The sequence below is a fragment of the Sardina pilchardus genome, chromosome 11, assembly GCF_963854185.1.
Source record: "Sardina pilchardus chromosome 11, fSarPil1.1, whole genome shotgun sequence".
NCBI lineage: Eukaryota > Metazoa > Chordata > Actinopteri > Clupeiformes > Clupeidae > Sardina > Sardina pilchardus.
In genome coordinates, this window is record NC_085004.1 from 5243284 (window position 1) to 5254956 (window position 11673).

Consider the following 11673-nt stretch of genomic DNA (forward strand, 5'->3'; position numbering starts at 1 on the left):
TCATCCATTTTTATTATTAAGATAACATCGTCTTTTTGACGGTTTTGGTGGTTTTTGAAAAGAAAGATGCATTCCTTTACATCCTGAACATTCTCTAACTATCGTCATTTGTCACATCGTCAGATATGCTTATGTGGAATTCTGGTGCCTATCAGACTAGATCAAATGACTCTTTGATGCTTAAAGTTCCTCGTGTCCATTCTGAGTTGGGCAAGTCAGCCTTTTGTTATGGTGCCCCTACTTCCTGGAATAATCTTCAGTGCAATTTAAAAATGAACTCTATAATTCCATATAGTCAATTCAAGTCTGTGGTCACAAACCGTCCTATGCCAATTTGTACCTGCTTTAAGTAAATGTCTTTATTACAGTGCATGCAAATGCACTGTTCTGTTCTTCCTGGGCATCTTCTTCTTCTTCTTCTTCTTCTTATTCTCCTAACCAGGTCCTAATTAGCTTCAACCGTTTAACGTAGAAACTTGGTTCAAACTTTGTTACGTAGGTCTTGAAAATAAGACTAAGTCTATGTATATTTCAGTTCTGTAAACTTGATACTTTTTGAAATATTAGCAAAATATTTTTCCCCATTGACTTTTCATAGACCTCTGAAGCTGCCCTGTTGCCCATATAAGGAGATCCGGGAGTTAATTGAAGCCAACTGCCCATATATGGGAAGCTTTTTTGTAGGCGAACTTCAGAGGTCTATCGCACTGCACTGCTGATTAAGCTGATTTGCACCTGTGTCAAGAGCCAGCTGCTCAAGTTTAATTGACAGCCAGTTAAATTGAACCTGCATTATCAGCTCTCTCTGTCTACCCATTCACTCATACACACACACACACACACACACACACACACACCCCCCCCCCCCCCCCCCCCCCTCACTGCAGCTCTTCATATATACCACACTTCTCCATGCACTCCACAACATTCTCACCATAATAACCATATGTAGTCACTTCCGCACACACTGAAAATTCCCTCCCCCTGCCTCCATTTGAAGTTGTAGAGTCATGTGGTTTTCTCTCAGCCAATTAGGGAAGATCAAGCTATCTAACAAATATTGACATCATAGCATCTGACCAATCAGCAGTGGACTACAGCACCTCAAACACAACCATCTGGCAGAAATCACATATTTTAGGTTTTTGAACCTGGCTCATCCCACAACTATCATAATAGCATCAAAACTAAACATTGTAAGTTGATGTAACTCACACATTATTTGGTTGAATAGTTGTGTTAAAGATTGAGATTGTTGTTATTTGCATAGCATTTTTTAAAATGAGCTTATTGTTTGGCTAAAAACTAAATGCACTATATTTGAGCATACGCCCTATTCACATAAGTGGCACAAGTGTCCATTTTTACACATATGCCCGATATATGTATCTTTTTAAAATATTATTAAATTGCACACAGGTGCTTATTGTTAGTGTGAAACCTAGTACTGTGTGCATTTATTTTAATGACTCAATACTGGTTAGTGATAAAACACAATTATGAGCAAATATAAGTGGTAATTTAGTGATTATAGTTGTATTTCGGTTTTTATACACTGGTACATACACAGCAAAATCGGTAGTGTTAATTTGAGTTAAAATTTCTGGTGTGAACAATTCAGAGTTAATGGGTGTTGATTGGGGTGTTGTTTTAACACTTGCAGTGCTAAAAAAGCTCTATTGCTGGTGTTATTTGAAGGAGTTAATGGTTAACATTCCGTTAGAGTTACTTTCTACATCCGGTTTTGGCTCGCTCTCTTGCCTGGACGTACGCCATTGCCACCGAGAAGAAACCTTGGAGTCGAGATACAGGTTACTTGCACACAGGCGAAAAGGTAAGAACCATACCTATAAATTTGAAGGTGCTGTTATTTAAATCACGTTTTAATGTTTGGTGGAGTGTGACGTTATCTATCAAACAAAGCATGCAACAATTTGCCAACACGTTAGGCTAAACTACGTTAGCCTAACAACTACGTTAGCCTAACGTTAGCTTAAGTAATATCGACATAATATCTACCAAAAGGTTTTATTGTACAGCGTAAATGTTATTTACAGGTAATATCATTGCTTAACAGTCCACTTTGTATTATTAATTACGAAATGCTAGTGTTTTTTTTTTTTTTTACATTATACTGAATGAGCGGGAAAAAGGAGGAGGAGGGGGAGGAAGGGGGGGTCATTAGTGCATGTCTTTTGAAAATGCAGACGTTAGACCACTATTTCAAAGTAATTTGCTCTAGCGGCTAGGTAATGCGAGTTCGTTGACAATGCATGCCCATATAACAGCTAGTTGGTAAAGTGGAGAGACAATTATTGTCAGGAATAATCTTAAGGTAAGAATCACGTTTAGCTGCTACCAATTTAACACAGTTTGCATAGTGTTTAAGTTACGTTTTGCTAGGCGGGGTTTGGGGCACCCATTAGCTCAAAGCTTGCAAAAACTTGGTTAATACAGGGATTGCTTGCTTGCAAAGTGTAGCTTAACGGCTTGGGACATTGTTGGCATGGTTGTTGAAGGTTAAAATGTGATTAGAATTTAATATGCGTTTCACGTTAGCCTTGCATGAGTTCGTATAAAAATGCAACTAGCAGCAAGCACATACAAGTAGTTAGCTAACAATACACACAGTAGCTAGCAGCTAGATAAGTTAGGGCGTGTGAGAGAATGTCTGTCAGAAATATTAGGTTTCCATGTTGTTCCATAACATAAACCAGATTAAAAAAGAGGGGTGTGTGCGGCGATCAGGTTTGAGGGGGAGAGAGAGATTTCTGTGCACATAACCAAGTTTAGCAGTCCTGCATTTATCCACGAGTGCAAGGGGCAATGATGGCACACGATTTTTAAGGAAATGGTCAGAGACTGTCGCTAGGGCATCATGCAGCAGACAAACAGAGAATATTTTGGGAACGTTGTGTCTGTAAACTTCATAGTTTGTTTCTCATAGCATGGCTAAACGTTTTCAAAGATGTTCAAATATTTCTCACTTTCTACACCAGGTGCAGTTTTAGGATACCATGTTGCTAAAAGTGAAATACTGCAGTGTAAAGAAGTACATCAAATTGACCCTTCCAGAAGTCACGCCCTCCATAGTTACTGTTGCTACGCCTGTCAAGCTTTCGCACCCTGCGCGTCTATTACAATGGAGGAGAAACGGGATTTTTTAAACAAATGTAATTTACAAAGACATCGTACCACACTGAAAGCTCATATTTTGTCACTAGCGACCTACATCTGTCCTCTGTCAAATACAGTTGCATTTTCAGCTCTGAACAAAACCGTTCATGAGTTATTTAAGCAAAAGTCGAAGGTACGTGTTGTTTTCGATGGTTCCTCCTGGCTAGTACGAATGAAACAGACGGGGGGCAAAACTAGCATAACGTTTAAGCTTCGTACTTCCCATAACGTCAATATTTGACAACATAACATGATTGGTACTTCAAATGGGTATTATTTTAGACAGAATTGCTGACGGGCTATACATACGTCTCGTTGAATGTCTGTTAAGAACTGTTTGCCGCCATCGTGAAACGTATCTCGCGGTTATGGAAATATCACGCAAAATGCACATTTTTAAAGTTAGAAAAACACTTGTTTCAAACTATATCATGTCAATATAGTTCAACATGTTATTTCACCATGATTTTACGTGTTTGGGGGCACCACACATCCAATTAAATGCCCTTAATGGCCCATAAGCTATGCAGTCTCCATAGGTTAACATGGCAAAAACTCAAAAGCTTGCCAGGCCTTGCTTGCCTAGTTACGGGTTGCTAAGCCACGATTGGCCTGTGGCGGTTTTAGGGCGTGGCTCTGGAAGGGTCAATTGCATTCTGGCTTCACCTTTTTGGAATTCATCAGTGAAGGTAAGGTTCTCTTTATAACCCAGTATGCCGTGTCATAACTCATAATACTGTTGTTAACAAGTATTGTAATATTTCAGAGTCAAGAGCAAAACAGGGTGATTAATTATTCAATCTGTGCTGTTCAAGATTTGTTTCTGGTGACTTTATATGGTTACATTTGCTCTCTCAATCTCTGACAGTCAAAAGTAAGTTTGGGCTTTCTGATGCTGCTCAACTTGAGATTTTCGATGAAACTGACACAGCTGTTGACGAAGACATTCTTCTTGAGTTATTGGAGGCTCATCCAGATCTATGCCTGACAGTACGTGAAAGGATTTCAGATGAAGGTAGGTGTCATCAGAAAATCTTTTGTTGTTAATTTAGCCTACAGTCAATGCATAGCCAAGTTTTGCTCCTTCATGCAGCTGACAGTGACCTTTCTTCATGGAATGATATGATGATATTGGACAGGGTTGGGCCAGTTTTATGTGATATGTTGTCTGATACTAAATACATATTACACAGTAATTGTCATTATTAATGTTACCAACTGTATTAAAAAATGTCACATCAGTATGTTTAAATGACCTAAAAGTGATACTAAAATCCACTAATCAGATGCTGTCTTGAAAAGATTTTGTGAACTAAAATGGATACAGACACAAAAATGAACGTAATCAAATGCTCTTTTGTAAAGATTTTTTTCCTCTAGCTCATTCAACCCCATCTTCCTCGGATACACACTCTTCCCTCACGGACACCATATCACTTTCTTCAAGTGACAGTGACCTAAGGGATATTCCCACAGGCCGGAGTAGATCCAGCCAAGAAGACATAGGTAGTTCTGCAGGAAAAGTTTCTGTGTCAGAGGCTGCAAAAGAGGTAATTGAAATTCTCACCAATCAAAGCTTGTGGTTCCAAACTCACCCTTAATCAAAGTAGATGTTATTGAGTTACCTCTAGGTATTTGTATTTTGCATCTCTACTGGCTTTTTCCTCTGAACTTTCACCTTTAGTTTATACAAACATGATGTGATATGTGTTTCTTCCAGTGATTTAAAAAATATATATATATATCATAAACATAACTTTTTTTTTTATGTGAGCAGATGGTTGAAAATGCCTTGCTTAGGAAGCCTGGAGGAGAGGATATTCTTGAAGAGTACAAGTCAGAAAATTCACTGAGCCACCGCACCCGGAGACAACTTGTCAACATACTGGCAAGTGATATGACCGAGAGACATGGGTAAGAGTTAATAAGGTTGACATTATAATAGCTGTAAAGAAGGACCATATGTTATTGTAATGATACAGTATATTGTAACTTCTGTCTGTATTAAATAAAACTCATTTAAGATGGACTGTTGTCTTTTCTCTATAGCAGGATTCCCAGCCGTCAGCAGAGGGAGAAGTATGCCCTGGGCATTATTACACTCTTTCCTTCACTGAAGGATCCCTTTTCTCCAAAAGGCTATGTAAGTTTGGCAATGATTGTAAGATAGCACAGATTAAAGTTTTAGTTTTCATCAATGAATAATTACCATAGCTAAAAATGGAAAAGATTAAAACATTTTGATAGTGACTGGAAATGTAGTGTCAGATAGAACCACAATTGAAACTGGAGTAGGTTATGAAGTTCAACTGGTTCAAGATGCAAAATTAAGATCAATGATAGGGCCCTGATTCAAAAGGACTAAATAAGATATGAAAGTTATTGTTGTTTTATTTCCCTTTGCTACATCTGATCTTTTGTCATGTTCATTAATTCATTTAAATGTAACAGGAGCATTTCTACGATGGGGAGAAATGCAGTGGATATTTAGCGTGGCGCCTCAAGACCATGTCTAGGACTACAGTTAAACGGCCAGCCAAGGAAGCCTCAGTGCCTCAAGAACAAGGGCCAAAGCGCCGAAGATCAGCAAGCACACTGCCTCAGCAGCTTGATGGAGATGCCTGCAGGGAGGCTATTTCATTTCTTGTTCACACTCCTGATGAAGCAAGTGTACTTCAGAAGATGAAGATGACGTTCCAACATCGCCAAGACTTAGTGCATGACCCAGAAAGAACTGCAGATGTCTTCAAAACATTTCCACGCTTTTTGGATGTCAAAGGACTAGTGAGTTGTACAATTATTTTATTTTCAACTCCAATCTTCAGTGTTTTGCTCAATTGGATGAAAAAATGCACTCATTGGTCATCTTGGCCTCCTGACTGTATTCTGTTTTCAAAGGACTTTGTTCTGACAATGTTTTAATTATGGAAGATGTACTTTCCATCTTTAAAACAGACAAGTTGTATGTGGACATGCGCTGTATGAATATGGTCAAAATATCTTGGGCCTAATGCAGCATTAATATATGTGTTTATTTATGTGTTTATTTATGATCAACAGATAAATCAGGACTTCTTGATGCTCTTTGGTGCTGAAACGAGCTCCAAGTTGCTTGAGAAGTGGGACACCTCATTGAAGCTCAAGGTCATCAAAGAGGCCAAATACCTGACTCAGTCAACCACTGTGTGTCGCCTGCTAAAAGCTGCTCAGAAACTCACAGAGAATGAAGAAAATGGTAAGCTTTATGGCATGGTTGGTTGATATGACTAATACTTTGTTTTATGTTTTTAATCATCACAGCCTTGTTTCTCCCCTGATATACTGGGACAGTGACATGGCCTCTCTGCTGCTGCTTCTTCATCTTCTGCCACCCACAGCTGGACGGAAGAGGAGGATTAAGATAAGTCCAAGTGATGCAGAGCACAAAATGGTGCACTTCCACAAGGTAATGTTGTAAAATCCAGCAAGACACCTTTTCAGATGTGCACTTTCTAAATGTTGCTGTTCATGTGTTGCTTTGAAGTGTGTTCTTTCCAAGTGAATGTCTAAGTACAGGCCCATTATTTGGATGTAATGAGCTTCCAGTATGGCACATGATCTCAATCCAGAGGGGCAGTTTACACTCATGGTTACACCATCATAGACCAACAAGCATGGCTGAAAGGTGTACATGTTTTTCTCTCATTTGTTTTTTAGTCATGCTGCAGCATTGATGAACACCTGCAAGGAATAGAGGGAAAACAACCATACATCCTCGCTGTTGGCCGAGTCCAGAACAGGATCGACACTTTCTACATCGCAGTCGACAAGCAGCTCATCCCCTGCCAAGCCACAAGCTCATTGAGTGCTTTCGATGAACTATTCAAATCCCACTACGTGTTCAACCTGTCTTATGATGAGTCCCTGGTTCATCTCTACACTTTTGTGCAGACCACTGTATTCAACATTGATGTAACCTCCACAGATGAGTCACCACGTGTTCGTGAGTTACGTGCCAAAATTTTGAATGAGAATTGACCATGTTTAAATGTTTCATCTGTCAATCTTTGCATTTCACTAGTCAGGCTTTGATAAGTCATTTGCGACTAGGCCACAGTTTTTATCCAAGCACCAAATTTAAGTTGGCTTGTTCACAAGATGGTTGTAGGCGTCAGTTCACTACATATTCTGGTTTAAAAAAACATTTAAATAGTGCCCATGATAAAGACTCTTGTCATAGTAGTGATGTAGAAATGTCAGAGTCATTTCAGGCTGATTTTGACAGTTTACAAGATACTATTGAGGTTGAGGGAACACGTGTCATGCAGAGCCCTGAGGCAGGGTGTTCTGAAAACAATGGATCAGGTCAATGTATCGAAGATAATACTAAACACATTTGTGCCACAATTATTTCTAGACTGAATGGTAGTGGTATGGCAAATAGTGTTGTGTCAGCAATTGTTGGTGATTTGGAAGATTTTGCTGATGGACTGCACTCTCAGTTTAAGCAGAAAGTACTTTCCACTGTGCCAATGGATAATCCTGTTAGGTCTACATTGGAAAATTGTCTTGAAACTTTTGAAAACCCAGTTCAGAGCTTTGATACTGAAACTAAAAGAAAGAAGTATTTAAGTGAAAAATGGGGAATTGTTGATCCATTGGAAAAAATATTAGGGGTTCGTTATGATACAAGGTTAAATAAAAATACAGGTACTTATGACCAAGTCCCAGTGAAAGACACTTTTGTGTACATTCCAATTTTGGAAACAATAAGATTCATCTGTCGCAATTCATATATTTGTGAACTGCTTGGAAGAGCTTGTGTATCAAAGAAAGACAGATATGAAGACTTTTGTGATGGAAGTTACTTTAAGTCAAATCCATTGTTTTCAGAACAACCGACCTCTTTGCAAGTTCAACTTTACTACGATGATTTTGAGACTGCCAACCCACTTGGTTCCAAACGTGGTGCTCATAAAGTTGGGGCGCTATACTTTGTCCTCAGAAATCTTCCTCCAAAGTTAAACTCGGCATTGATGAACATTCATTTAGTTGCATTGTTTCATGCAGAGGATGTGAAAAAATATGGTTTTGATCCTATTTTACAGCCTCTGATTGATGACATGAAAGTATTGGAGAGTCATGGCATTAATTTACCCTTCTCATCTGAAAAGGTCCATGGCACTATATGTCAGATAACAGGAGACAATTTAGGGATGCATGGAATTTTGGGTTTTGTAGAGTCTTTCAGTGGACGTTACTTCTGTCGATTGTGTTTAATTGAAAAAGATGATGCTCAGAATGTCTATAATGAGGATGACCCAAAGATAATTTTGCGAGGAAGAGAGGTTTTTGAAATGCACTGCAATGAGTTACAATCAGATCCACATAAGTTGCATGTGTTTGGTTTAAAGAAAAATTCGACTCTGAACAGCCTACAGTTTTTTCATGTTTGCCAGAATTTTTCCTTGGACATTATGCATGATATTCTCGAAGGGGTGGCTCAGTATGAGATGAAGTTACTGTTAGAATATCTTTCAGAAAATGTTTTGTCAAAATCTGGTCTTTTGTCTCGAATCTATGCTTTTGACTATGGCTACTTGGAGCGCAAAAATCGCCCAACAAGGGTCAATTTGGACAGTAGTGGCAATAGTATAGGACTCAACTCCATTCAGACACTTTGTCTGATAAGAAATATTCCTTTGATTTTTGGTGACATTGTGCCAGAAGGAGATCAGAACTGGACCTTGCTATTGCTTTTACTGCAAATTGTGAACATCATTTTCTCTCCATCTGTAACAGTAGGCATGACTGTGCATCTAAAGCATTTGATAATTGAACACCATGCCTTGTTCAAACAGTTGTATCCCAATAGAAACCTGATTCCCAAACACCATTATATGGTTCACTACCCGTCTTGCATCAGAAAAATTGGACCCTTAATACATATGTGGAGTATGAGATTCGAGGCAAAGCATAAGGTATTCAAAAACACACTTAAAAACTTCAAGAACATAACAGTGTCACTTGCCAAAAAACATCAGATGTCCATAGCATACAACTGGGATAAATTTCCTTTAAACCATGTTGAGTATGGACCCTTGAAAACATTTAATGTTGATGATTATGAATATAGTGAATTGATCACCCAAGCCTTGCCTGCTGTAGCAGAAGAGACGTTCTCTGCTAACTGGGTTAAAAGCAGTGGGACAGAGTATAGAGAAGGGCTGGTCATTTGCAGTGGCACTGAAAATGAAATGCCTGCGTTTTGCAGAATAAAAACTATACTTTTGGTTAGTAATGTAATATACTTCATAGTTAACAAGCTTGTTGTTGAAAACTTTAATGAACATTTTCACGCCTACACAGTTTTTGAGACAGATATGAAAAAAATAATTAAAGCAGATTCTATCGAAATCTATAAACCATTTGACCTGCAAAGTGTTTATGGTGTTGATAATGATCAACTTTACATTGTTCCCTTATTTTATTTGTAAATGTTGCATGGTGCTTGCAATGTATTAATTAAAAATGATGAATGGTGACCATTTGTTCACGTGTTATTTTCCTATAATGAAAGGTGACTTGAGGACCACTTTTAGAACATAGAATGTAACACAATCAGAATCAGGGTGATAGCTATTTCTGAGTGTTCAACAGAGTGACAGCCTGGGGGAAGAAGCTGAGAGCAATAGTCATGCACTTAAATGTGGTATTAAATCATACAGATACACATGTTCAGAACACAATTCAGTGCTATGTTTTAATTGTTATAGATTAACACTGTTATAATGTTATAACGTAACACCCACAGTGAAAAGAGTTAACACAATCCAGTGTTGAAATTAGCACTTACATGTGTCAAAAAAGAACACTATGAATGTAATGAAGTAACACCCCCAGTGAAAATATTTAACACAATCAAGTGTGAACATTAACACTCAACTGTGTAAAAAAATAACTCTATGGGTGTTAAAATTTAACACTCGTAGATAGTTAAATAATTAACACTTTCCAAAGTGTAAAATTAACTCTGAACCGGTGAGAATTATATAAACTCCGGGATAGTGTTGAATTTAACACTATGGGAGTTGAATTAACACTGCTGATTTTGCTGTGTAGGAGTATAGCATTCATAGTACTAGGCACCTGTGTATGCCATTCATGCCATTTAATTATATTAAAAAGATACATGGTACACGAGTCCATGTACCAAGTTTGGTTTTGATACATGCAGGGGTTGCTGAGATATAAGCTCACTTTCTGTCTGGCGGCTTCGCAAAATTGGCAAAAATGGGCAAAATGGGCTGTTACGGGCGAACGGTAAAAGTTCCGAAGAAAAAACTGAAATGGGTTGGTGAGGCATCAGCTGAGGATGCTCTGTGTCAAGTATGGTGTTGATCAGAGATTTTTTTTTCAAATTCACCCTCTGTTTTTTTACCCCCCCAGACGGGCAAGGACATATATATGGTAACTTCATTGACCATGATTTGCTATGCCAAGATGAAAAAAAAAAAAAAAAACATTATTTATGTCCTGAAACATCACCCATTAACTTTATGAAGTTAAAATTTAGAATTTCCAAAGATTTCAATGAGTGCCCTATAAAGGGTTAACTTAACTCTTCCATTTCACTGCATCATAGAAAGCCATGCTCCTTACATCCACTCACACACACACACACACACACGCACGCACGCACACTCACACGCACTCACACTCACTCACACACCGCACCACTTCTACTCACTTACATATGACCGACACACATTCATACACCTATAATTTCATCTCCCTAGACATTCTCTTTATCCTAGATTAACCTATTAACCTTAAATCAATATACATTTTTATTGGGAATCGTGTGCCTCTTTTGTGTTGTGCCGTGAGCCGGGCATAACACAAATTGGGAGCTCTCCGGAATATTTTCTCCGGTTAAATAGCCTATTGTTTGTAGCGTGTTAAAGTTTTCTTTCATATTTCTTCAGTAGGCTACGTCAACTGCTGTGCACTAGAAGCAGTTGTTCAGCTTGGTCAATTCATGAGTTTCATCAGGTCCCTTTCCACAGGCGTAGCCTAATCAAGCACCATGTATTCTGCATAGACCTCTGAAGTTCGCCTACAAAAAGGATCCAAAGCTGCCATCTTTGCCCATATAAGGAGATCCGGGAGTTAATTGAAGCTAACTGCCTATGGCAAGTTGCATTATAAGTTAGCTTTGGGGTAGCAAAAATCAAAGTGTGCCGTCTTCACCTGCCGAAGATCACGGTATCCACTAGACGGCAGTGGACAAAACTGTGTAGTGAAAAACGTCTGCATTTCAAATATCATCATCCCCGCGAGAGTTTAACTTCAGAGGTCTATTGATAATCATGGGGCTTGATTTTATACACCTGTGGAAAGGGACCTGATGAAACCCACGAATAGACCTCTGAAGTTCGCCTACAAAAAAGCTGCCATCTTTGCCCAAATAAGGAGATCCGGTACCTTGAGATTTTTTCTATGGGAAAATAACAT

General features: G+C 38.6%; 1 protein-coding gene across 1 annotated transcript; it reads left to right on the top strand.

The window, feature by feature from the left end:
- Window positions 1-3772: 3772 nt before the first annotated feature.
- On the top strand, window positions 3773-9701 carry LOC134096213 (uncharacterized; the record flags this gene model as incomplete). Its single annotated transcript, XM_062549959.1, has 9 exons — window positions 3773-3866; window positions 4046-4192; window positions 4558-4727; window positions 4955-5091; window positions 5227-5320; window positions 5629-5961; window positions 6238-6412; window positions 6498-6622; window positions 6874-9701. Coding segments are annotated over 9 exons (1596 nt in total), but the record flags the coding sequence as incomplete, so codon positions are not given.
- Window positions 9702-11673: the final 1972 nt, after the last annotated feature.